Source organism: Gilbertella persicaria, assembly GCF_025201335.1.
Source record: "Gilbertella persicaria strain CBS 190.32 chromosome Unknown B0P05scaffold_24, whole genome shotgun sequence".
NCBI classification, from domain to species: domain Eukaryota; kingdom Fungi; phylum Mucoromycota; class Mucoromycetes; order Mucorales; family Choanephoraceae; genus Gilbertella; species Gilbertella persicaria.
This window is the reverse complement of record NW_026251985.1, coordinates 345,919-370,432: the sequence shown is the minus strand read 5'-3', so window position 1 is coordinate 370,432 and position 24,514 is coordinate 345,919. Positions and strand designations below refer to the sequence as shown.

General features: G+C 37.3%; 12 protein-coding genes across 12 annotated transcripts; 6 read left to right on the top strand and 6 right to left on the bottom strand.

Moving 5' to 3' along the window:
- Positions 1-2: 2 nt before the first annotated feature.
- Positions 3-2,612, bottom strand: B0P05DRAFT_136638 (uncharacterized protein). Its single transcript, XM_051573045.1, has 11 exons — positions 1,973-2,612; positions 1,854-1,878; positions 1,725-1,804; positions 1,640-1,659; positions 1,558-1,573; positions 1,413-1,495; positions 1,258-1,357; positions 1,114-1,187; positions 895-1,062; positions 714-841; positions 3-660 (listed from the first exon to the last, which is right to left on the bottom strand). Exons 1-11 carry the CDS (start codon positions 2,218-2,220, stop codon positions 136-138), a joined length of 1,467 nt encoding a protein of 488 aa, XP_051434120.1. The 5' UTR covers positions 2,221-2,612; the 3' UTR covers positions 3-135.
- Positions 2,613-3,286: 674 nt separating this feature from the next.
- B0P05DRAFT_443637 (uncharacterized protein) lies at positions 3,287-3,700 on the bottom strand (the record flags this gene model as incomplete). Its single annotated transcript, XM_051573779.1, has 1 exon — positions 3,287-3,700. A coding segment is annotated over one exon (414 nt), but the record flags the coding sequence as incomplete, so codon positions are not given.
- A 36-nt stretch (positions 3,701-3,736) lies between these two features.
- On the bottom strand, positions 3,737-3,931 carry B0P05DRAFT_471661 (uncharacterized protein; the record flags this gene model as incomplete). The annotated part of the gene is made up of 1 exon (XM_051574635.1): positions 3,737-3,931. A coding segment is annotated over one exon (195 nt), but the record flags the coding sequence as incomplete, so codon positions are not given.
- A 404-nt stretch (positions 3,932-4,335) lies between these two features.
- Positions 4,336-4,581, top strand: B0P05DRAFT_471695 (uncharacterized protein; the record flags this gene model as incomplete). Its single annotated transcript, XM_051574637.1, has 1 exon — positions 4,336-4,581. A coding segment is annotated over one exon (246 nt), but the record flags the coding sequence as incomplete, so codon positions are not given.
- A 607-nt stretch (positions 4,582-5,188) lies between these two features.
- On the top strand, positions 5,189-6,624 carry B0P05DRAFT_597480 (diacylglycerol acyltransferase-domain-containing protein; the record flags this gene model as incomplete). Its single annotated transcript, XM_051583154.1, has 5 exons — positions 5,189-5,195; positions 5,249-5,732; positions 5,788-6,310; positions 6,367-6,411; positions 6,455-6,624. The coding sequence occupies exons 2-5, from the start codon at positions 5,334-5,336 to the stop codon at positions 6,622-6,624; spliced, it is 1,137 nt and encodes a 378-aa protein (XP_051434116.1). The 5' UTR covers positions 5,189-5,195; positions 5,249-5,333.
- A 67-nt stretch (positions 6,625-6,691) lies between these two features.
- Positions 6,692-10,087, bottom strand: B0P05DRAFT_588020 (uncharacterized protein; the record flags this gene model as incomplete). The annotated part of the gene is made up of 9 exons (XM_051582631.1): positions 6,692-6,963; positions 7,013-8,959; positions 9,008-9,016; positions 9,068-9,166; positions 9,211-9,270; positions 9,320-9,406; positions 9,455-9,565; positions 9,647-9,742; positions 9,796-10,087. 9 exons carry the CDS (start codon positions 10,085-10,087, stop codon positions 6,692-6,694), a joined length of 2,973 nt encoding a protein of 990 aa, XP_051434115.1.
- A 617-nt stretch (positions 10,088-10,704) lies between these two features.
- Positions 10,705-11,608, top strand: B0P05DRAFT_545569 (uncharacterized protein). The gene has a single exon (XM_051578657.1). It carries the CDS (start codon positions 10,822-10,824, stop codon positions 11,512-11,514), a length of 693 nt encoding a protein of 230 aa, XP_051434114.1. The 5' UTR covers positions 10,705-10,821; the 3' UTR covers positions 11,515-11,608.
- Positions 11,609-11,927: 319 nt separating this feature from the next.
- B0P05DRAFT_579810 (3-methyl-2-oxobutanoate hydroxymethyltransferase) lies at positions 11,928-12,789 on the bottom strand (the record flags this gene model as incomplete). The annotated part of the gene is made up of 3 exons (XM_051581964.1): positions 11,928-12,287; positions 12,336-12,479; positions 12,529-12,789. 3 exons carry the CDS (start codon positions 12,787-12,789, stop codon positions 11,928-11,930), a joined length of 765 nt encoding a protein of 254 aa, XP_051434113.1.
- A 1,009-nt stretch (positions 12,790-13,798) lies between these two features.
- B0P05DRAFT_545564 (cytokine-induced anti-apoptosis inhibitor 1, Fe-S biogenesis-domain-containing protein) lies at positions 13,799-15,041 on the bottom strand. The gene is made up of 2 exons (XM_051578656.1): positions 14,790-15,041; positions 13,799-14,739 (listed from the first exon to the last, which is right to left on the bottom strand). Exons 1-2 carry the CDS (start codon positions 14,944-14,946, stop codon positions 13,910-13,912), a joined length of 987 nt encoding a protein of 328 aa, XP_051434112.1. The 5' UTR covers positions 14,947-15,041; the 3' UTR covers positions 13,799-13,909.
- A 1,214-nt stretch (positions 15,042-16,255) lies between these two features.
- B0P05DRAFT_471749 (uncharacterized protein) lies at positions 16,256-16,713 on the top strand (the record flags this gene model as incomplete). Its single annotated transcript, XM_051574641.1, has 2 exons — positions 16,256-16,413; positions 16,458-16,713. 2 exons carry the CDS (start codon positions 16,256-16,258, stop codon positions 16,711-16,713), a joined length of 414 nt encoding a protein of 137 aa, XP_051434111.1.
- A 1,115-nt stretch (positions 16,714-17,828) lies between these two features.
- Positions 17,829-21,455, top strand: B0P05DRAFT_545559 (uncharacterized protein). Its single transcript, XM_051578655.1, has 8 exons — positions 17,829-18,253; positions 18,306-18,450; positions 18,495-18,648; positions 18,717-18,923; positions 18,972-19,684; positions 19,733-20,551; positions 20,617-21,100; positions 21,152-21,455. Exons 1-8 carry the CDS (start codon positions 18,020-18,022, stop codon positions 21,279-21,281), a joined length of 2,886 nt encoding a protein of 961 aa, XP_051434110.1. The 5' UTR covers positions 17,829-18,019; the 3' UTR covers positions 21,282-21,455.
- A 601-nt stretch (positions 21,456-22,056) lies between these two features.
- On the top strand, positions 22,057-24,504 carry B0P05DRAFT_588014 (starch synthase catalytic domain-containing protein; the record flags this gene model as incomplete). The annotated part of the gene is made up of 2 exons (XM_051582630.1): positions 22,057-22,381; positions 22,436-24,504. 2 exons carry the CDS (start codon positions 22,057-22,059, stop codon positions 24,502-24,504), a joined length of 2,394 nt encoding a protein of 797 aa, XP_051434109.1.
- Positions 24,505-24,514: the final 10 nt, after the last annotated feature.

Genomic DNA, 24,514 nt, shown 5'->3' with positions numbered 1-24,514 from the left:
GAGTTATGTTACTAGAAGAAGATGTTTATTATTGAAATGATAATAATAAAAGAAATTACTTTTACAACAATGAAGAGTATTCATAGGCTACTCCATTTAGAAAAATTAAAAAAGTTACAATAATCAAATATGCATTTACAAGAGCATCATGGCAGCACCCATGCTCAAGGCAAAGCCTGCAACAGAGACAGTCAAATCATCAGCACCACTGGTCTTTTGAGAAGAAGCTGCTTGAGAGGCAACGCTAGAGCTAGGGGAAGCACCTGTTGCGCTGCTAGAAGCAGAGGCACCAGTGCTGATAGGAACAGAAGTATCATTGTAAGCGCAAGAAGTGCCTGTACATAAGCATTGGCCGGCAATAGGATCCCACCAGATACTATCACAGTTGTTAGGAACAGGGTGACGGTACTTGGCATCTGTGCTTGCAACGGCAGTGTTAGGAGTGGGGTTGTCAACAGTAGGAACAGTAGAAGGACAGTTGAAACAAGTAGCCCAGTTGACGGTGTTGAAGTTACAAGAGTTCAAGAGACTACCAGAAACAACACCACTTGTGATGGTCACGTTTTCTAGACCGTTACAGATTTCTTTACCAGTGTTGGGAAGCTCACACTTCATGTAAGGTTGGTCAGCTAATTGACTAGCAGGAACAGGGTTTTGCATCTATCGTTTTGAATGCTTAGTCAAAGCGTTACTCATATGTTGATCAAATTTACCCATTGCAAGAGTTGTTCGTTAGTGACAAACCAAACATCAGGCTTGCTTTGAAGAGATTGAATAAAACTGATAACGGCGTCCTTTTGTGCAGTAGGATCAGCGAGAGAGGGGTACTTGGTCAAGTGGGCTAAGGAAGAAAAAAGGTTAAGATTAAAGCAATATATATAATAAAATACTTACTAGGATGAACGTAAATACCGAATGGAGCACGGTTACCATTGTAATGTCTATCAAAGTTGGTGTTAGACCAGGCAGTGACATCGGAAGGAGAACCAGCCAAGTAAACATCCATCAATTGTGCAACACCGGCATTATCGTTAACAGCGTACATAGGGATTTCCCAAACACCTATTCTTCATAAGTTTCTAATTTTACAAAAACGTATATTGTACTAATTACCAGGGAGCTTAAGGTCACTACCACAAACGTTATTCCAACAATCGTTGGCCAAACCATTATCAAGAGTATAAGGCCTATTTTTTTTTAAAAAAAAAATAGTAAATTAGTCATCAATCATAACAAAACAATCAGTTTGAACCATACCAGTAGCAATCATCAACAACACCAGTAGTTGAAGTATCATACAAGAAACCTTGCTTGGCAATTTCTCTCAAAGTATCTTGGGTGTAATTCACTGCAATCGCATAGAATAACAAATTAGTCAACTGCAATAGAATTGAGACGGTATATATACTTACAGAAGGGGGCTCTAAAACCCTTAATTTTACCGAGAGGAATACCAGCGTATTGGTTCAACATGGCTCTAGCAGCGGCAATTTCTCTATTATTTAAAGTTTGCAATCAGTAAATATGTTTCTTTTAAAAAAAATATACAACACTTACTGGGCAGATGGGGAACCTGATAAATAGCATCAAAGGAAAACAAATATAAGCATGCATACGATACATGAAGTATCTTACTTACCAACATGAGTAAAGGTGTGACTAGAATAAATAAACATATTAGTGTCACCATTGTTATTTTCTGCTTTGTCTGTACGACAACTTACTCAGCAACTTCATTTCCTTGTGCATACCACTGTTGGACCAAGGAAAAGTCGGTGTATTGCATCGAAACATACCAAGAACCCTAATAAACACGTTAGGCTGATGCTCTTCATTGAATAAAATGTAATTACTTTTGCAGTGCATCCATTGGGGTTTCTAATAAAAAAACAAGGGGAAAAAGGAGGTAAAATGCATTAGTACCAAAGAGACAACAGGCACAACGATTTAAGTTTTAAAGGCTATTACTTACTTGACATTCAACAAATCTTTAGCGGTAGCCAACAATTCGGGTTGGATTGAATCATCAAAAGTGATGGTAACGAATTGAGGCACATCCTTTGGAGAAAGCCCATTAGGGGGTGTCAAAGATGGGCAGAGACAACTGGGAAGTTTACAAGTGTTAGGGTCACAAGGAGCAGCAGTAGTGGCTGCTTGAGCCAATTGGTTTGAAACTGAAAGAACGGCTAAGGCAGCGGTAGTAATGCCAAAGAACTTCATTTTGAATGGGTGTGTATAAAGATAAAAAAAAAGAAAGAAATCCTTAAGAAAAATTCTTTTTTTAAACAGTTCAAGAAAAAGCAGGAGCTTTATTTTAAGTAGTACAAAATAAAGACGACAGCCATGGTTTCGAGAGAATTTGCCTCAATTTGGAAAAAATATTATTTTTAAATGAAGAAAACAAAACCAGGTTACAGCATGACCTATAAAAATGTAGACTACAAGAGGCTTTACAAAGAAAGAAAAGACACGAGGGAAGATACTTTTTTATTGTTTAACATCTTATATTGGAGTCCTATAATTCGTATGGATAGTTTGATTCCCTTGTTCTTTTGATTATTACATAGACGTGCCTGTAAGCATTATGTGTTGCAGGCTGCTCATATTTCCCCTCTGATAAAGGAAGTAGTTAATTATAGTTTGTTGCACGAAAAGAAAACGGCAAAATACAGTGTTGGAACTTTAAATCTGGACCTTTTAAAGAAATTTGTCAGACAATAGAAATATTATTTTCAGACCAACTGAATACTTTTTTCAGACCAAGTGAATATATTGTCTAAGACAGTAATAGGTTGTCGCCGTTTTTATTAGTTGATTTAATGATTTAAAAAAATCATTTCAAACCTCTCTCGTTGTTGAGACATCCATCCCAGTAAGATTCCGCGTGTCTGATCCAACCAACACAGTTATCAGTTGTTACTGTCAAACATGCCTCTGTTATACGAGGAGTTAATGTATCACCCGTATCCAAAGGGTGCCTTCTTATGTTGCTCTTAATTTTTGACCAGCATTCTTCTATCGGGTTAAGAAAAGGAGAATAAGGTGGTAGAAAAAGAGGCTTGTAACCACGCACGTTGATAGCCTCTACAACGAATTTAGAATGGTGAATGCGGCAGTTATCCATGACAATAAAATATCCTTTTCTGTCTAGCTTGTCCAGGATGTCCATAACAGATTCAAGAAACCTAACAATATGATAAGCGGTAGTTCCTTTTTTGATTTTTGGCTTAACCTCCTTTTGATTGTTTGGTTTTCTTTTCTTCCCCTTGTTCTGTTCCTTAGCGTGAAACTCTCTTTCAATGATTTTGGCATCAACTTTTTTAATTGGATCTACTTTAGAGAAATTAACTATACCAAAAGACGCAATACAACCAACAATACTGACGTTGAAACCTTTTTGTGTATGTATTTTGACGATGGCAGGCACTCCTTTTCTTGACCACACCCTGTTTCTCATCATTTGGGAATGAAACCCAGCCTCGTCAATAAAGACGAAGTTCTTTTGAAAGTCTACGCCTACACGCTTCCATTCGCTGACAATCTCATTTCGTAAATCGATAGTGTGGGGAGAATCTCTTTCACGTGTATATTTTGTGGCATTCTTCAATGACAGCCAACACTTCTCGGTTATGTGTTTGTGAAGGCCGCTTATAGAGATCTCCAGTATATCAAAGTTTTTGCAAAGCTCTTCTCGAGTAACCGCTAAAGTAGTCGTCGGCTTTTTGTCGAATAGGTCGATCAGAAACCTCGAATACTCATCAAAAAGCTTCTTAGGATGTGGTCCTCTCTTTTTCGAAAGACTAGCTGGTACAACTGTTGCTTTTGATTCGTTGTATTCCTTAACAAGCTCATAGGCAGAACTACGAGGAATACCGCATGCTTTTGCTGCTTTAGGTATCGATAAGCCCTCTTCTTGGATTAAGTCAATCATGATCATCTCCAGATTTTCATATTGAATCGCGATGTCCTCAAGTGTTTATTGGGGGTTATGTGCTAAAAAGAAAGCCAGCAGAGGAAGTTGAGACCAGTATAAACCGTTGTTCAATAATCAAATGTAAACATGTGTGCAAACCTCAAAAAGTAGCCGGGTAGGTACAACATTCTACAAATTATACCTATTCATTCATTTTTTTTATAGTTTTTGTCTAGTTCACTTTAAGAAACCAACAGAAGCTGCCGATTTCTTCAAAACATATTCATGTAGACGAAATTCGCTTTGCAGAGATTTACAAGGAATATTTATTAATGAAACTATTTACAATGGTGTCAAAGCTAAATACGTAAGTTTGAAGTTCATTGACCGAAGAGTCATTATTAACAAAAACTTTGTTATAGGATCTTTCCGCCACCCAGACAAGGCTGACACCACCAAACACTTGTTGCTGCTGCGCACCAACCACCACCACCACAAGTGACAGTGCTCCTGCTTCTACCACCATCACCACCATCACCAGCGATGATAAGAGAGGTGTTAAGAGAATCCTAGAACAATTAAAAGATAAAGTAGGGATTGAAAAGGCTGTCCTCGATTTAAAGTGTAAGAAAATCAAGTATCTGGAAGAATATTTGTCCCTTGAATAAACTATCATCTTTGTATTATTTGTACATAATAGCACCCTCTTTTTCTACTCAACAGTGATACAAAATTGTTCGCCAAGCGTTTTGTTAATCAGTTCAACATGTCTTTACCTTTGCTTATCACACCTTACCAAATCGCCCCGTCTGATTTCAAACTATGCTAGGGTTAATCAGATCCTGGTGCTCAATTTAAGAAAGGCTGCTTCTCTCGAACCTATTGTTACAGTCTTACTAGACCATTTGGGCTTTCCCGCTTCGCTGATTACTATTATTTTGCAGTGTTTGAACTTTAGATCTGGACCTTTTAAAGAAATTTGCTGGACTAAATAAAATAATATCTCTATTGTCCGGCAAATTTCTTCTTTACGTCCGAGAAATTTCTTTAAAAGGTCCAAATCTAAAGTTCAAACACTGTAGTCTGTCAAATAACACAGCTTATTCTTGAAGCTAGTAAGACAGTTGCCTATTTGTAGATAGTTATATTCCCTCAAAATGCTTCTCTTTATTATGATAAAAACAAGAAAAGTAGTCTCTCTTTGGTACTTATAAACAAATATTTATTGTCAGTTTCAAGTGTGAAGATTTTCCCTATTATAGGTGAAATAAGAGTAAACAATGTGAGTAAGCTTAAATATATTGTCATGTTTGATAATTATATAATACATCACAGTCACATAACCATTTGCGTTATAGACGAGGCGATAAATAATCATGAAAATGAGTAAATGTGTGTAACATATAGCATGTGAAAAGGTATGACAGAATGCTTTAAGAGCAAGTTTAATTTTTTTCTTTCTTTCTTTTCTTTACACACTATGAGTACTCAGGAGACAAAAGAAGCAGTATCAAAGAGCGAAAAGTCAGCATTAAAATCAGAAAAGCATCCAGTACGCTGGGCGCCTGTTCGAGGTATTCCTATCGAAAGAAGATTACAAATGCTGGCTGTTTGTACATGGATTAGTCTTGTGTTTATTTGCTTTTCTACTTTTATCATTATGTCGACATACACATTCTTATGGCCTATTGTCATTGCCTATGTTTCTTTTCTCTGGATAGATAAAGCACCCGAGTCTGGTGGTCGACGCTTCGACAATGCTCGAAAATGGATTATTTGGAAGTATTTTGCAAACTATTTTCCTATTAAACTGATCAAGGTAAGAACAGCGAAAAGTCATAAAATCAAGATGGTTGACGTCTATTTCTTGAAAGGAAGCAGATTTAGACCCTTCCAAGAATTATGTCATGGGCTACCATCCACATGGCATTATTTCTATGGGTGCATTCGCTAATTTTGCTACTGAAGCAACTGGGTTTTCAGCAACATTTCCGGGCATCAAGCCTTCTTTGCTCACATTGAATTCCAATTTCCGTATCCCATTTTATCGCGATCTCATCATGTCGCTAGGTATGGCTTCCGTCTCACGTCGTTCGTGTGAAAACATCTTAAAATCAGGTCCTGGTCGATCTATTGTGATTGTGGTTGGAGGTGCAGCAGAGTCTCTGAATGCTAGACCTGGTATTACAGATTTAGTATTGCGTAAACGACTAGGATTTATTCGTTTGGCTATCAAAAACCAAGCGCCCCTTGTGCCCGTATTTTCATTTGGTGAGAACGATCTTTATGATCAAGTGGATAATACAAAAGGAAGTAAGGTTTTCATGTTTCAGAAAAAGATGCAGTCGTTGCTTGGATTTACAATGCCTTTGTTTCATGCTCGAGGTATCTTTAACTGTAAGTAATTATGACTAGGTTGTAATATAAAGTATACTGAGGTAAATTTGTATTAGATGATGTTGGTATCATTCCTTTTAGACACCAAATTGCTACAGTTGGTAAGTTCGTTTGCATGAAAACCCCCAAACTAAATGCAAATAGTTGGCTGTCCTATACCCGTGCCTGCTTTAGAAGAAGGTCAAACAGAACCTACTCAAGAACAACTTTTGCAAGTCCAGAAATTATATATTGATGAGTTGCAATCCATTTATGATAAATACAAGGACGTTTATGCAAAGGATCGTAAGCAAGATCTTTGTATTACTGATTAAACAAGTTGATGTAAAAAATAACAATAAACTATATACTATTAAAAAGAAGTAAAAATAAAACAAGAAATTATCGCTTTTCCTTTACGACAAAAACAAGCCAAATAAATGCAAATGCAATTAATCCAGTGAACATGGAAGCCAAGCAAATGACATCGTTCCAGTAATGTTTTGCGTTAAAACCAAATGTCGATAAAATAGTTGCACCAGGTACATCGATGCTTAATCCAAAGCGTTCCTCGACAAGCTGTAAATAGAGCATTTCGTTCACTAATAATGCTTCCAAACCATAATTAAAGAATGAAAGATATTTGAGCCAAGAGAACCATGGAGGCATGCTATCTATTCATTGAGTTAGTTCTGGAGCTATCCAAAGCTAGATTGGACTTACCTTTGTTGAGCAATAAACCTGCAAAAAGCATAGAAAACAACATGACCAAGACACTCAACAGATTTGCCATTGACAGATTTTTGAAGACAACACCAATAGCTAAACAAAGAGCAGCAGCAGTCAAATTAAACAAGACCAAGACAAGCAAAAACTTGAAGAATTGAGGTACACCTTCGACCAGACCAACCATATAATAAGAAACCAAGCCCATCATCAATGGAGGTACAACACGTAATGGGATGATATCAAACAAAACTTTGGCAAAGAAATAAGTACCAGGTGAGTAATAACCATTAGCACGTTCACGAATGAAAAGAATACGTTCAGTTGAGAATACTTGCAAAGAAGTTAAACACATGAAACCAAGCAGAGCTTCAAAGAAGAAGAATAGACCCATCCTGTTCTGGAAACCTGCAATTGTGTTTGAAACTTGGTAGAATAATCCACCACAGATCAAGGCAAGTACAACGGCGATAGCATAATGGGCAAACATCAACATAGGGTTACGGTAAAGATTCTTGAATGTTCTTGATGATAAAATATGGAATTGAGTGAGCCAACTGGGTCGTTTGTGTGAAGTAATGATAGTTGTATCACCTGATTCAACTTCGTTACTACTGCTTGCACTGCTCTGATCCAATAAGAGTTGCTGAACTTCTTCACGTAACTCAGTGCCAACTGAACTTTGTTCGTATTGTTGAGTTAGTTTTCGCAAATGAGGTGTGAGCCCATCGGTGTTATTTTGTACTGCATCTTCCCCATCTTCTACAATAACATTTACTGCTTGAGAACTGATTTCATGGCCATCTTGTTTGATAGCGCCCATTGTTAAATCGATCAAATAATCCGCAATATTGAAACCAGATGGGCAGCTGTAGCCAATAGAACTAAAGTATCCTTGTGTATGGGCTTGAGATCCAGAGTAAATAGTGTGCCCCTTAGCCAACAAGACCAAATGATCAAATAATGTGACGATATTAGATCTTGGCTGATGAATAGTAAAGACAACTGTACGCTTGTAATTGCGTGCCAAAGTAACCAAGCATTCAATCACATTGTACGCATTGTACGCATCCAAACCACTTGTAGGTTCATCCAAGAATAAAATTGAGGGTGAGGTCACCAATTCACAAGCAATTGCAACTCTTCTGCGTTCACCGCCACTAATTGAGCGATCGTCTGCATGTCCAATCTTGCTGTCCTTTATGCTATCAATATTCAGCTCTTGCATGACTTCCATCACTCTAAATTTTTTTGCTTCATTACTCATGGATCGAGGTAAACGCAGTAAAGCAGAGTAAAGGATAGTTTCATAAACAGTCAATGTGGGAATCATAATGTCTTCCTGATCTACATAGCCAATAAGTGTAGCATAGGCATCACGAGCGATGGGACGACCATTCACATAAATCTGACCAGCAACCTGACCTGATTTTGTACGATTGGCAAGGATATCTAACAGTGTAGTCTTGCCTGCACCAGAAGGACCCATGATAGCCATGACTTGACCTGATTCTACTCTACCTGTGACATTCTCGAGAATGGGTTTTTTTGTTGTAGGTAGTGTATAGCCAATGTTGTGAAAAGTGAGATCGACAGGTGTATGTTCTGACATTAATTTTCCTGCTTCATCATCAGCCAATTGAATTTGAGTATGCTTGGTGGAGTCTCGAGCAAGATAGTTCACAATAGACGAAACTATGATCAAAAATACTGTAACGCCGCCTAACCCACTTCCAATCATCACCCAGTTGATAGGTCTTTCTCCACGTTCAAATCCTGGAACCATGGTGTAGTGAAGACATTCACCTGAATTACATGACAAGAAAATGGAGTCATCACCAAAGACTGCTGAAATTAAATCGTCCATGGCAGGTTCAGAAAATGCACAATCTTTGCCGTTACATTTGAAAGAAGCAGGGCCCTTGATTTCATCTTTGAGTAAATCTATAGCCAGTTCTGTTAGTTGTGCCTAAGAAATTACTTGTCGGGTACCTGTAAGATCTATATTGGACAAGTTAGAGATGGGATGATTTGTTAATTTTACACACTTACCAATGGATCCATCTTTTCCACACAGCATTTCATCAGGAATACAACGACAGTCAATTGTTTCGCAGCTGTATTTTGTTGTGTTTTTGTCATATTCGTGAGCTAAAACTCAGAATCAATAAAGCACTTTATAGACCTGAACTTACTTTGATCAAAAGCGCACTTGTCTAAATGACAATAAAACGACTCAATTTGATCCACCCAGACTAACAAAGAAAATAAGTCTATGAGACACTAATGCTGCACATTGCTTACATTGGAAGTCACAAGTAGCCTGATTCTTGTTACAAGAGAAAGTAACTTGGGGTATTTGATCCTTGAGTTGATCTAAAATCTTGCGATCTAAAAAAGAGTAAATATGTGTAGTTATCATTTAAATATACCACTTACTCGTAACATTACACATTTGGTGATTTTCATATACAGTAAGACCACCACGATAACAAGTACCATTAGTACCTGTGGGCACTAGGGAATCACACACAGAATCACTTGTACATACTACATACACATACAAGAGAAAAAAAAAAAAACGGATCAGCATATCAAAAAAAGATAAATTCTTTATTCCTTCCTACTTACCATTACAATTAATGCCTTCCCAACCATCAGGACAATCACAAGTTGTTCCGTTTTCTCTAGGATATCGGTTTCTTCCTTCATCTAAACCACCGCATACTGTGTTTCATGTGTCAACTATGGGCATCCTTACTAACTTCTCTCTCACTTACGAGGTTGTTTACAAGACTCTCCACCAAAACCAGGAGGACAGTTACACTTGCCATCGTATTCGGAACAATTAGCAAAGTGAAGGCACTCAAAACCAGGCAGCATACAGTTGAAACAAGGAGGACACTCGTCTTCCTTGGTTCCCTTTAAACGAAAAGGCGACACTAAGTCATAGTTGGGTGTTATGTCTATAAAGCCGATATCATTTTGCTGAGTAGCCTGCGCTTTATCTAAGCACAGTAAAGCCAAGAGACCAATAACAATGACCTCTGTCTTTTTGAACCAATTTTTCATAAAAAACAAGAAGAAAGTGAAAAAGGGAAAAAGAAAATAATTCACGGTAATTATATAAACTGCGTTACGGTTCACATGACGTTTATCGAAAGGGACGAATATTGTTTTAACTTACCGACTATCACGCATGCGTGAGAGAAAAAGCGAAACTACCAGTAGATGAAGCCATTTGCTGCATAATACTTCTGCTAGTGAATGCTTGTTCGAAAAAAACGTTGACCAGTTTATTTGCTTTGTCTTAAAATAAGAGGGTTACTCAAAACGTTTGACCGATAAACAATGCCATTTTTATCAGTGTACCGGAAATTACATTTTGCAGCATCTCGGGGGTTGATTACTTCTTACGCAGTTGTATGCACTTTTGCAGTTTACAACATTTATTCAAGTCCGTACATTCATGCTTTTCAAGCGTTGTTGCATGAATTATCATAATATTTTTTTTTTACATACTCTATGTATCTATAGCTCCAAAAAAGTATTCTGTGTTAATATAGGTAGTCTATTGGGAATTCAATAATTGACATTTCAATCAGTAGTTCATAAGCCATGGCTAACAACAAATGCATGTGATTTGATAAAGAGTAAGGGGGAAACAAAGCCCATCAAATAACTTGCTTTGACTTCCAAACAGGGATAGTTAAACTCTCGTGACGACTTTTGAATTTAAACAGGGTGCTAGAAATAAACTTTTTTTTTTTCAATTTAAACTTGCTTTTTTTTCTGCTTTGCTTATCATGTTTTCTCGTTCAACCTTATTGAAGCCTACTTGGAATCTTGTAAGAAACTATAGCTCTCTTGCACAAGCTATTCCTATCCGTGTAAGCAACCAACGTACAAGACAGCCTGTTGGTAATCGTCCTTTAAAGCCTGTTCAACCTTTAACTGGCTTGCAACCTCAACCACAACAGTCCCAAAAGCCCAATTTAGGAAGACCCAGAAGAGATGAAGAAATCACCTCACGTTTTATTACCTATGTTGACGAACAAGGTCAAGTCCACAGTCGTTGTCGGGTAATTGATATTTTATCCAATTGTGATCGATCTCGCTATTTTCTTGTTGAAGTCGACCCTACTGCCAAACCCAATCCAGTATGTCGTTTGCTTGATAAAAAAGTCATGTTTGAAAAAGAAAAGCAAAACAAAAAGAAGAAACAAACAGCACCTGAATCTGTTTTGAAAGAAATTGTGTTTGGATGGAACGTCAGTCCTCACGATATGGAGCACAAATTAAACAAGGCAGTTCAGTTTTTGGATAAAGGCAACAAAGTCAAGATAGAAATTGTCTACAAACGCGGACAAGTCCGAGTAGATAAAGAAGGGCAACAAAAAGTGATTCAAGCTGTTACTAGCATGATGGATGAATATAAATTGACAAAGAAGCCCGCTTTTGCTGGTCAAAATTGTGCAATGCAATTCGAAAGAAGATAAGACTTCTTGTTACCCTTCATTTACCCTTACATTTCTCTGTACATTTCCCCTCATATAATAAAAAAATCTCCTCATTCTTATTTTTTAACTCTAATCAAGACTTGCTTTTTATTATTGATTTTCAAAAAATAGGGATATATATATATTTCACATGGAGGCATGAGCTGTTCTACTGTTGTTATTATCTTCTTGATGATGAACGCCTGTTCTTTCTCTTTCTGAAGCAAAGAACTTTTCCAATTGAACAGAATCAATGGGATAAGTATTTTGTGGTGCAGGGAACTTTCTCGTCTTTACTTCTTCATGGTATTCTCTTAATGCTGTTGTAATGATTTGATTCAGGTTACAGTATTGCTTGGTGAATCTACAACATAAATTTAGTGAACACAATCCTTGAAACACATGATTAATACTCACTTTGGTACAAACTTGTCAAACAAACCAAGAGCATCGTTTTGAACCAAAACCTGTCCTGAGCAATCAACACCAGCACCAATGCCAATAGTAGGAATCTTCAACTGTTGTGTAATGTAGCCAGCAATTTCAGAAGGAATAGCCTCCAAGACAACACCAAAAGCACCAGCTTCTTGTACAGCAAAAGCATCCTCTAATAAAGCACTTGCCTGCTTTGCTGTCTTGCCCTGAACTCGAAAACCACCTAAAGCAGCTTGTCTTTGGGGCGTAAGGCCAATGTGTGCCAATACAGGAACACCCACTCGTGTAATTCTATGGATAGTCTCTGCCATTTCTACGCCGCCTTCTAATTTTACTGCCTAGATAAAGTTGAGTTTCTAACTCTATTGTTATTTGAATCCCCTTACATCGCAATTGCCTTCTTTGATAAACTTCAAGGACACTCTGACAGCATCATCGGGATTAACTTCATAGCTACCAAAAGGTAAATCTGCAACAAGAAAAGGCGCCTTTGCTCCTCTTGCAACTGCACGGCAATGGTGCAACATATCCTGTTAATCATTAGTTTTTTCATTTTTCACTTCTCTTTCTTATTCATACCTCGACGGTGAGTGGATTAGTAGAATCATATCCCAGGCTGACCATGGCTAAAGAATCACCCACTAAGCAGACATCAATACCAGATTGATCAACAACAAGGCCAGAAGGATAATCTTGAGCTGTCATCATAGAAATAGGTTCCTTTTTTCGATACATGCTTTGAATTGTTTTAATGGTCACTTTTGGTCTTCCTAAGTGGGGTAAAAGTAAGTTACACAGCAAGACAACAGCAAAAAAAAATCTCACTTTGAAAATTGGCATTTTCAACTGGCCTACTAGAATATTCTCTTTTTTGATTACTCATATTAAATAAACTCTTCTTGGCTGTTTGTTGATAAATCGTTGGTAAATGAGCTCTCATTCGGACCGATATCAGTGCTCTTACAAATGAAATGCGAGCAAGAGACATGTTTAAAAAGAAGAGAAAAAAGTTGAAAGAGGTGACCAATTGAGAGAAAAAAAGGAGTTGTCTATTTATTCATGACTAAAACGAAAAATTTTGCCTGGGAAGAAACTCCGGCCATATTCCAATAGAATTTCTTATTGTCGCCCCCAAAAAAAAATGTCTAGCTTTTTTAAGAAAAATCGTCCTACAATTTTTAATATCTGAACCTGAAGCCACTCGAACTATCATTAGAAGCACCCAAAACAACAAGAGAAAAACAAAAAAGACATTACCGAATTTTAGAGTGAATTTTAGACATAATTATAAATGCTGGAAGTGAGAGGCCTTTCAAGTTATTTTCTATTGATAATTGAGGTATAAGTACAGTTCCTCTAAAGCTTCATAAAACAATGGTAGACTTGCATTGAAACTGTAAGAGCTACGATTGAATGGCATACCTATACATTAATTATTATTCCCGGCATCAAAGACATAGAATATAAAGAGAAACTTCAATTGATCCAAGAAAGCAACAATAGTAATTGTAAATATACCAAAGGCCAGAGCAAGGACAATGACCATCTCGGGCATAAATATAGCAGTAAAGCTTCCACAAGTATTGCCTCAGCAGAAAAGGTAAGAACCAGCAACTAATGGGTCTTGCTGTATCTAAACTCCTTTACATATATCGTTTTATCTTGATACAATGATAGTCGTATCAAGAACATAACTCATTCTCAATCTATTTTATGTAAAATAGAATGAATGCTATAACAAGACATTGATATCGAACTCCTCTTTCATGCCCTTCTAGAGAGGTCAATGGTTGTTGAAATGTTTTCAAAGAACAACAACTAATTTACCCTCTAAAAGTCTTAAGTGCAATTTTTTTTTTTTTTTTTTGGTTTATTCTTTTAAAAAGTATATGATACAAATTGATTACAGGTAGGTGTATAATTAAAGAAATACAGAATGAAAATAAAGAAAGAAAGGTATTTAAAATTCAATGTCATCTTGAGCAAACATGCCACCTAAAGCAATCTTCTGACCTGCACTGAATGCGGGCATACCCAAATAAGGGCATGTGGAGCATCTAAAAGCATCACCCAAAGCGCAACTACCACAACCACCTGTCTTCTTTGGTGTAGGGTCAACTTCAATAACTTCATCTTGAATGTCATCCATCAAGTCCAATGATACAACATTGTTTTGTTCTGCCTGTTCTTCTTCTGCTCTTCCACAAGTACAGTTCTTACATGCCTTTCTTTTTCCATCAGTCAATTCACAATCATCCGGTCTAACCAAAGACTCCCTACTAGGCTTAACCATGTCGGCCTCATCTAATAAAGCATCCTCGTCTTCAAGATCGTCTGTGTTGGCAGCTGCCCAAACAGCCTTTTTGTTGTTGGCCTTCTTTTTGAAATTCAAGGTCATCTTTTGACCAACCTCATAAGCAGGCTTCTTGGCTTCAATATGAGCCACACCAAATTTACCTGATAAACGAGCAACACCTTGTTCAACCTTGGTTGTTCCCCATAAACGAAAGTAAGCAGCCAAGGTCTCGTCAGAAACGGGAGCAATATTGGTAACACGTACATCGACAAAACCAGCAAGTTTCAGCATACTTTCGAGGTCTTCTGATTTGCGGGTAATTGGACAAACAGTATTGGCTAGATCAACTAGCAAAACAACTTCTTCTAATATTAAACGACCACCAGCAGCTAAAGTAGACAAGTAACGGGAGAAAACACTAGGTGAATGAATAGAAACAGAAGGCGAAAATAAGTTTGAGTAAATAGTGTTATAGATTGATTTAGCCAAAGGAGCTACATTATATTTGAATCAATACATGCCGTTTGTATAACTTCTGATTTACCTTCAGATACTCTATCAAAGACTTCGAAAGCAGTTTGGCCAGAAGGACCAACTTGTTCTTGTGCAGAATTCTTAACTTGAACAAAAATATTCTGGTCAACGGTAGCAGGTGCTACAAACAATACATTATCTCCTTGAGTAAGCGAATCGAAAGACATTTTTTTTTAATGTAAGGTGAAGAGAAAAAAAGAGAGAAAAGAAAAAGAAACTAAAAGAAAAAAGGAATGAAGAATTTTTTATATTATTAATCGAGGGTTTGATAATAAAGAATGATAAAGGAATAATGTTGATTGGTCAATCTCATCTATCATAATTTGTTCTCCTTATTGATTGGTTTATATCTGTTCCGCAGCGTATCTTAAGAATGGTAGTCTTTTAAAGTAAGCAAATTGTATTGATGGTTATAGCAGGCAATTATTTTTCGACGTTAAGGGCAATTTCAGTTTCATGTTTTAAGAAAACTAACTACCGCAAATATCAGTTTGACTCGTCCTACAATGTCCATTTTGCTGTTTCCATATAATGCTCAGTTAATAACAACTTGAAGCATATCGAGATTATTTGTGTTAGCCTGTAAATTAAACTTATAGTTTCTTCTTATTTTATTCTGATATAAGCATGCTTTTTTAGAAGAAATCCCAAAGCTCTCATCCTTGAAAAAGGCAGAGGAAACGAGGTTACTAGGTTGTCCATGGTAATATCTTTATTTAGGCAATAATTTCAGGAACGAGCTTTTAAAAATTGGGTATAGTCTAGTCTCTTTCTTCTTTTTCAGATTAAATGGAAGGAAAAGCATAAGATAATAATTTGTAATGTAGTCTTATGCCTTACAGACTTCAAAAAAAAACATTAGTTATATTTCTCGTTTCATACCAGATTCCTTTCATCACTTTAAAACAGCAAAACTGCTTTATTATTTCTATATAATAAGTGCTCTAAATTATTTCGTTATTTGTTTTCATGTCTATTCAAAAGTTGTTTACGAACAATACGAGATCAAGAATTGCCAATGAAAAAATAAAAAATCAAGCGGTATCTCAAATAAGGATGTTGCATAAACTTTTCAGCATGCCTTCCTAATCTGGCTTATCATGACAATTTTCTTTAGACAAAGATAATGTCAATAGACACATCCAAATAAGATTTTCATACTTAGTTCTATTCTTGTAACAATTAGCTAAATGATACTATATATAACATTCTGAAGCAAATTACGATGTATGCGGTAAAGAACAATCCCGACAAAAACACTAATGTAATAGTAGTACAGCATAAAGAAGAAGACTTTTTATAAAGAGTATACTGTCAATATCTGAGTAGAAAATAAATAGAGACTGTATATACATTATTATAGATAAACAATCATCGTCACAAGGTCATCAGTATTTTCTATATAAAAAGCTGATTTAATTTTTTTCCACTCCTTTTCCATATTTTTTTTCTTTCTCGCTCTTTTTTTATCACACGATGTATGAAACAGAAGGTTCATCCGTAGCAAGCAGCTCCTATGCAGATCAAGATGAAATGGAGCACTTTATGAATCGATGCTCCATATGCTTTGATGCCCAGCTTGATTTTTGCTTGGAATACTGCAAAGATCAATACTGCTTGGAGTGCTTTCAAAAGTAAACCTTGCTGTAACAACTTTTGTTATTTATTTGATTTTTAGATACATAATAGAAGTCGTAAAATCATCATGGGGTTTGAGTGTGACTCCTATCAGGTGTCCTGTCTGTACAGAGTTGATACCAAAGCATGAATGGAGCCAATATGTACCTCGAAAGATCATTGAGATTTATGACAAATTCAACAAACCTTATCGTAGCTATACAAGAGCATGCCCTCACTGCGAAACAGATATGATTCCCTGTACTTATAACTGTAACAATAGCTCTTCATATCCCTTCAGGTCAATTAAACTATGACTGCTGCTTTGTTTGCTCATATGTTTGTATAGACTATTCTGTGACATTATGGAAGATATGCTTCATTCATGCTCAGATGGAGAGGTTCACAAAAACCATACTGAGCATATTGCTGTCAAAAGATGGATACCTATTTATAAGCGACAAGATTGGTCTGATTCAAATTTAACAACACTTTACAAGCGCATGATGAAAGATATCTTGACCTTTGAAAAGAACCATATCCTCAATAATCAACAATATAACTTTGCTTACAATATTTCACTTCAATTTACAAGTGTGTGCTCCAGACCTGAAGTATGGAAACAGATTCAGTTTGCTCATATTAGTTTTTTCCCTCAAATGAACTGGTCTGTGTTGTTAAAATAAGGTTGTCAAGATGAACGGTATGGCTGACTATTCTCTCTTATAGCCCTGAATGTAAATCCAATGTTTGTTTGCAATGCGGACACGATGCTCATGATAACCTTGTCTGTGAGGACAACATGAAAAAAATGCTTACAAACAAGTCATTGCCCAAAGACACAAGAGATGTTGTAAGCTGGAAGTTAAAGAATAGGTATGTCATGTATTATGACCAGTCGATTAATAGAATACACCTAGTCGACGATGCCCAAATTGTTCAATCATGATTAATCGCGACGAAGGTTGTAATAAGGTAGACTGTTCTTATTGTGGTTTCAGCTTTTGTTGGGCTTGTAGATCCTCTTGGGCAGAAGTAAGTGCGGAATTAAATTCGTTTCGCTTACAATTCATGTAAGGGATGTGGTTTTTATAGATGTCCCAATGTATCAGGTGAATTCGAGGTCAATAGCAATGCTACACACACGAATAATAATGTAACTGTAAATGAAGAAAAGGTAAAGTCAGTTTGATATATTCGAGAATTCACATGCGTTATAGACAGAAATCGGTGTGCCTAATATGAAGAGTATTCAAGCTAGACTTGTCAATTATCGCCCTACTCCAAGCAATAATGCTCCTGAGATGGATATTGATTAACTGCACAAAAGGAAAGAAAAACACAAAAATTATGCCCATTTGCTTCTTTTGAATAATAAATCAGCTTAAGAGATAGATTTTCCATTCTTATTAATTTAATACAAAGTCCGTATGTTTTCCCTCTTTCTCTCTTTTTCTAATCTCAAATAGATACAACTGACGATGGTTGCTGCTAAAGCGATTGCGATTGCAAAAGAGATAGACACTTCTCGGTGCAAAGGTAACTGGGAAGCTATTCCTGAGTTAGCTAGACGATACAGGAAGCATAACCCAAATGGCACTGGTAAATAAACTCGTCTAACGTATGTTACTGACACGAACAAAAGTACTCGAGCAAAGTATCTTAGCTGAAGCCAATTTAAACCAACTAGTACAAACACACCGAAAAGACTCGAGAAAAATATTTGCAAACGACTCGCCCAACTCTATTACCTTATCCACTCGAATTGATACTGGATTATTCAAGCCAGTTCAGCAGCAGTTGGCAGTAGCACTGGGAGATAAAGACTCTAGCTCAGAAACTCAGCAATTTAAACAAGTAACGTGTACGAAACTCGAGAAGGCTATCCATATTTATTTGAAATTATTAGATGACTCGAGTAATTCTCGCTCGCTCTTATTTTGAAAGTGGAGAATATCAAAAGACTTTTGATACAATTGAAGATGCTGATTATAGAGCATTGGAGACTCCAGGCTATAGCTTCGCATTGTACATACAAGCTCTTGCTATAAGAGGTAAGTTAGCAATCCTTCATCAAGATATTGATAGACTTCTGAAGCCATGTCCCTGGATTTAATGGAGAGAAAAGAAGAATCTTTAGAAGCCTATAATCAAGTAGCATCCTTAGTAAGCCAATGTGAAAATATAACGGATCGCAGTATCGTGGATTGGGCAGAAGAAAGTCTATATAGAGGAACTCTAGTTGCATTAAGGTAAAGAACGCGCTCTGTGTAACATGGCTGTACATCCTTTTTACTAATCCGATATATAACATATATAGTTATCAGTCAGAAGATGTACCAAAGACAATGGGACTTGTACGAGCATACCAAAAAGCAACCTCTTCTCAACCAGCTGCTTGGCGTGTCTATAAGCGATTGACCATCACAATTCACTCCTTGAACTACCTTTCTGAAAAATATCGTGCAGAACAGTATCGACCACCCATAGATTTTGCTCAGACTGAAGAAGGAAAACAAATCAATGAGTAGGTAAAAGTACTTAAATTCTTATGGGATCACTCATGTTTGCATAGAAAAGACTTTGATGATGCAAACAGAATGCACATTCATCAACTGTTCAGTATTGAAGTCATTCAGCTTCATACAGTCTATGAGAAGCTTGTTTATACTATAGTTCAATTTCCTCGCTCAGGAGAAAGCAGTTCACTTGTAGTTCGATTTGTGAATAAGTTAGCTGAAGATTTCGCCTTGGTAGGTGGTTCAGAAACAGAAAAGAGAGGCTATTTGGAAGCATTGAATCGTGCATCTCTCAAGACATTCAATTCTCCCTGCATAACAAGGCATCTGTTTCATGCTTTGATTTCATTGGGTGATTATGAAGAAGCAGAGCATGCTCTTCGTACCTATCTCTATTTAATTGGGCTAGAATCAAAGGCACTTTTAGAAGAAAGATCAAGTACAGCAGCATTAGCATCTGATTCATTTGGCTACAGTACACCTGTTCCAACGGCTAATCGAGAAGAAGAGTTCAAATTGGTTGAACATGCCCTAAAAGCAGATGGCCCTGAGAGAAGTAAGGAGGTGGAAACAGTAAAGGATCAAATATCAGTCATTGCTGCTGCTGTAAAAATGTATTGTCAAGAATTATCAAAAGGCGCAGAAGCAGTCTATGTGGCTGAACTAGCAGAGCTTGTTTATAAGCATGTATTTGATGATAGCCAGAAGATATTAGGAGCTCAGGTATATCGTATCTTGGGTATTGCCTTGGGATTTTTAGCAACTCAGAGTATGTAGTGTTCTGTCATTTCCAATCATTCTAATTGCTATTGTATAGCCTTTGATCAAGATAGTCGACCAAAATACCACAAGCGAGCCTTGAACGCACTTAAACAATCACTTGAACTAGACCCTCTCTGTTGGGAAACGTATTACCAGATTGCACTCCAGCTTGCAGAAATGCGCGATATCATTCAGGCTATACAAATGATTACGCAGTCTATTCAATACAATCCTCAGCATTTACCATCCTGGCATTTGCTTGCGTTATTGTGTACTTGTCCTATCAAAAACAGTCAAGCACAAGCACTCAAGACATGCGAAATGGGCCTTTTACAGGCTTCAGAACTACCTGAAGATGGCTGGGTAGACTATGGTGATGACATTGAGCAACAGATAAAGCTTCAAATGACACAAACTCTATTAATAGAACGTATTCATGGTGCAGAAGCTGCGTTGACATCTCAAGAGGGCTTATTTCAAACGTTTGGTAAGATTGTGGTACCGGAGCTCATTCCGGACTCCAGCAACATGCTCCATGAAGCCATCTCAAATGGAAACACACGCTATGGAATGGTGTTGTCTGGTTCGCTGGGTAATATGAGTGAGCAAGGGAGTGAGCAAAAGACGACACGTGGGCGCAGTGCCAGCAGTGCCAGTAGGACATCAACCATTATGACCAAAAATGGTCGTACGCGATCGGTCTCTTCATTCACTGGTCGAAAACTTCATTTGGCTGAACTGTTTAATGACAAGTCAGACGTCGGCAGTATTCGGTCAGTACCCATGCCGGGTATCAAACATACCAGCCGACTCAGCCTTTTGGATCCTAAAAACCTGATTCGTAAGCAAAAGAAAGACGAGGATCCATTGACTGGTTTGTATTCTCTTTCTCAATTATACAGGAAATCTTGGCTAAACTTATTTTTTGTTTCCAATTAGGTGATACACGCGGGACAATCACGAATAATGATTCTATAAGCTCTATTCATAGCATAACGCCTTCTGTCCTGAGCGCCAATACGTTGTTACAAAACACAACTACTCTGACTCGTCCTACTACCTGTGCAAGGCTACAACATCAACGCTCATGTCATTTGTTATGTGATTTATGGTTATTGTCAGCCGAAGCATTTCTCAAGACAGGCAAGATTGATGAGGCTTTAAAAGCAGTGTCAGAAGCTGAAAACGTCGACTGGACAACACATGCGGGTGTGTGGTGCTTGTTGGGACGCATTTATCTCGCACAAAATCAATCTGACAGAGCCACTAAGGCCTTTCAAAAAGGTTTGGTGACGAAGCCAAACGATGTCAATTGCCGCGTATGGCTAGCCAAGACCTTCATGGATCGAGGCGATATAGAGGTTGCCGAAGGCCTTCTAGAAGCTGTGACTAAAGAAAATGGCTGGAATTGTCCAGCTGCATGGTAAGATAAATATATGACAAAATATGGAATAATTTACTATTTTTAAAACAGGTTTTATCTTGGTGAGGTTTACAAAAACACAGACAGAGTTTACAAGGCAAAAGACTGCCTGTTTTATGCGCTTGAACTCGAGAGTACAACACCCATTCAACCTTTTGATATTTTGCCTAAATTTGTTTAAATGAAACCTTAGACATTAAATTATACGCGATTGTACATTTAGAATATTTGCACATGGAACTATTATAAATTTGGTTTTTTTTTTAATATTTTTGTACGACAGCCATATCGCACTAAAAAAACAAAAGTAAAAAAAAAGTCGATAATAAACAAAGATGTATCAAAAAAAGAAAGATGCTCTATAAGTTTATCAAACATGTTTTTTCTTCTTGTTTGTGCGCAGATCATTTACTAAAGTCCATAACCATGTGTACACTTAGAACTGAACAATTCTCATTCGGAGAGAGCCATAACAGTCTTCCTGACTTACTGGTAAATCTGTTATAGCTGGTTGTATGTTACAATAATTACGTTTTCCTTCTTGCAAACTGTTTATTAAAAAAAAGGACAGTATCATTTTAATCCTGTGTATTCAATCCAGTCACGATGGGATTTGTTGTTCTGTTACTTTGTCGTACTACTAAACAATTGTATATTGATAGTAACACCAAGACGCCATTGAGGCAATGTAATCATCTTGTAATCAACATTAATAGACTTTGAGTCACATAAGCGCAAATCTAATAACTTTTGGGATCATTTTTAAACTCCGTTTTAAGAGAAAATAAGGTGTTTGATTTTTATATCCCAAAAAGCAAATTGATGAGGATCGAGACACAGGTGAACGCAATATTCTAAAAGGCAATTAGGTATTCTTTTTCCCTCTTTCTCTTCTTTTTTCTTATATCTATTCTTTCTCTTTTCCTTTTTTCTTATTCATTCCTTTAAACATTGTCATGTCACCACAGATAGTTGTTTCTATAGATCAAGAAATCAATTCAACACACACTGCGATAGCAAACAGCAATCCAGATTCACCGAATTCGACAATATTCACATCAAAACCTTCGGCAGCTCGAAGAACAGGGTCTTTTATGGAACCTTTTCTTGCTTCTTCTTCTGTTCAGCAGCACACTCCAATCACTCTATTTAAACAAGACAAGAAATGGCGCTGGTGGAACTTTTTATCTATCTTTATTACACTGTTGATCATTGGAGAAATTGCTGTTCTCTCTACCAGTTACAATACATTAAACCAAGAATCTACTTCTATTCGATTTGGTAATATATTGAACAATTATTTTACTCGTACTTAAACTTTTCGTTCTCATTTAGTAAAAAGACAATACCCTTTCAAGACATACACACATTTAGATACAAGCATGTCAACTCAAATTGAAAAAGGTACTCGAGTATATCATGTTACAAAAGAATTCGGACCTGCTGCCATCTCAGAACTTGGTAAAACTGTCACAGCATTGGCAGCAGCTCAACAGGCTTCTAACCTTACCGAGGTCGCCATTGTCATGCCCTTTTATTCATTCATGAAAAGAACAGTTCGAGGTAGGGAAATTGATATGGTGATGGACATTCGTGGCAAAAAACCAGGTCAAATAATGACAGTTGAATTTCGAGTTTGGAAAACACTCTATGCTTTCAATCCGCCTGTGCAAGCACCAAGTGTCTATGAATGGAAAATGATCAACAATGTCAATACATCAGTACTTCTCACTCCTCAGCGTCCTCCAGCTCCCACAGATGCTGTTCCTGTTTATATGATCAGTCACGCCAACCGAAAGCCTTTTAATCAAGCTTTTGAGTGCCGCACGCCTAATGATATCAATGTAGAAAATGAGCTGCCTAATGAATGGAGAGACCAGTACTTTGCCAAGGCAGCTGCTGCATTTTTGGCTCATAAGGCCACTGCCTCTGATGAAGAGTCGATATTTGCTCCTATTCGTATTGTTCCGCGTGTTGATATTGTTCACATCCATGGTGCTTCTAATGCTTATGTGGCCAAATTATTGCAGGACAAGAAAGATGCTGATGATTTGGGCCCTCGTCCTCCTGCTATTGTTTACTCTGTTTACAATCATCAAGATGAGATCCAATACACCAACAGTTTTCGTAATGTCAGAAAGTTCTTGGACCATATAAACGATAGAGAGCAAGTTCGTAAATATGTTTATGGTGGCAAAATGTACATGTCAAAGCTTGCTATCGAACGTGCCGATGCTGTCACATTTACAAGTCGCTCTACAGCTGCAGACATTGTTGAAGGTCGTCATGATTTCCATATGAAAGAACTCGTTATGGACGACCTGTTGAAGAAAGTAGAAGGATCTCGTCTATATGGTATCAACAGTGCCGTTGACTATCACAACACTGAGCATCCCTTTATCACTGACAAGTTGATGTCTCGCAACATGGGCTTTCCTCAATATGGTCTTCAGATGATCAAAGATCAAGAACTCATTCACTCTACAAAGCCTTTGTATCCATTAGCGCTCCAAGTTCCTGATACACCCACTTATTGGACCCTTTCTGAAGACCCCAATGACTTCATTTTCATGTACAAAGACCGTGCTAAGCGTTATTTGATCAGACGTAGTCTTTTCACAGAAGAGGACTTGAAGCGTCCTGTTGTCTTATTTAGAAACCATTTGGAGAACAATACTGGTATTGAAGCAGTTGAAGAAGCAGCCAAATTTTTTGCCATCAACAACATGAGATTAGTCATTATGGGCAATAAGCACACCTATCCAATCGAAAGATTAGAAGAATTAGTTCAACTCTATCCTAACCATGTTTCACTTATTTATACACCTAAACAACAACGTCAATTAGGCATCTTTTGTCGAGCTGCTGCTGACTTTGTATTCTCTCCTAATCCTAATGACCACGAAGGATTGGACACAGCTGAAGGCATGGTGTTTGGTTCTGCTGTTATTACTGCTGGTGGTGGAAATCTCCGTGAGGCACTTATTGATCGTCCTTTGAATCAGGCGGGATCAAGAAGAGTCAGTATTGCGTTACTGGACCCTGAAGTTCTAACCGAAAAAGGCGCTGTAGTAACCAGTTACGAATATTATAACAGTTACAAATACACTCATCAAGACTTAGTCTCTCTACGATCTGCTATTCAAGATGCAGCCAAGGACTATGAAAAGTTCTACAAGAATAAGGCATACCATGAAGAATTCATTTTGAGAATGATTCGTAGTGCATTAAACCTCGGTTGGGATCGTGGCCATTTCAAAGGCCCTGTTCATGAATACAACCAAGTTTATGAATTGGCACTTGAAGACCGTCTCATCCCAGAAATGAGAAGACATGAAGTCGAACAAGAACATGAGCTTGTCTCTAGACTTCAAGACGAACCAACTTCCTTTGATTGGGAATAAATGTACATCC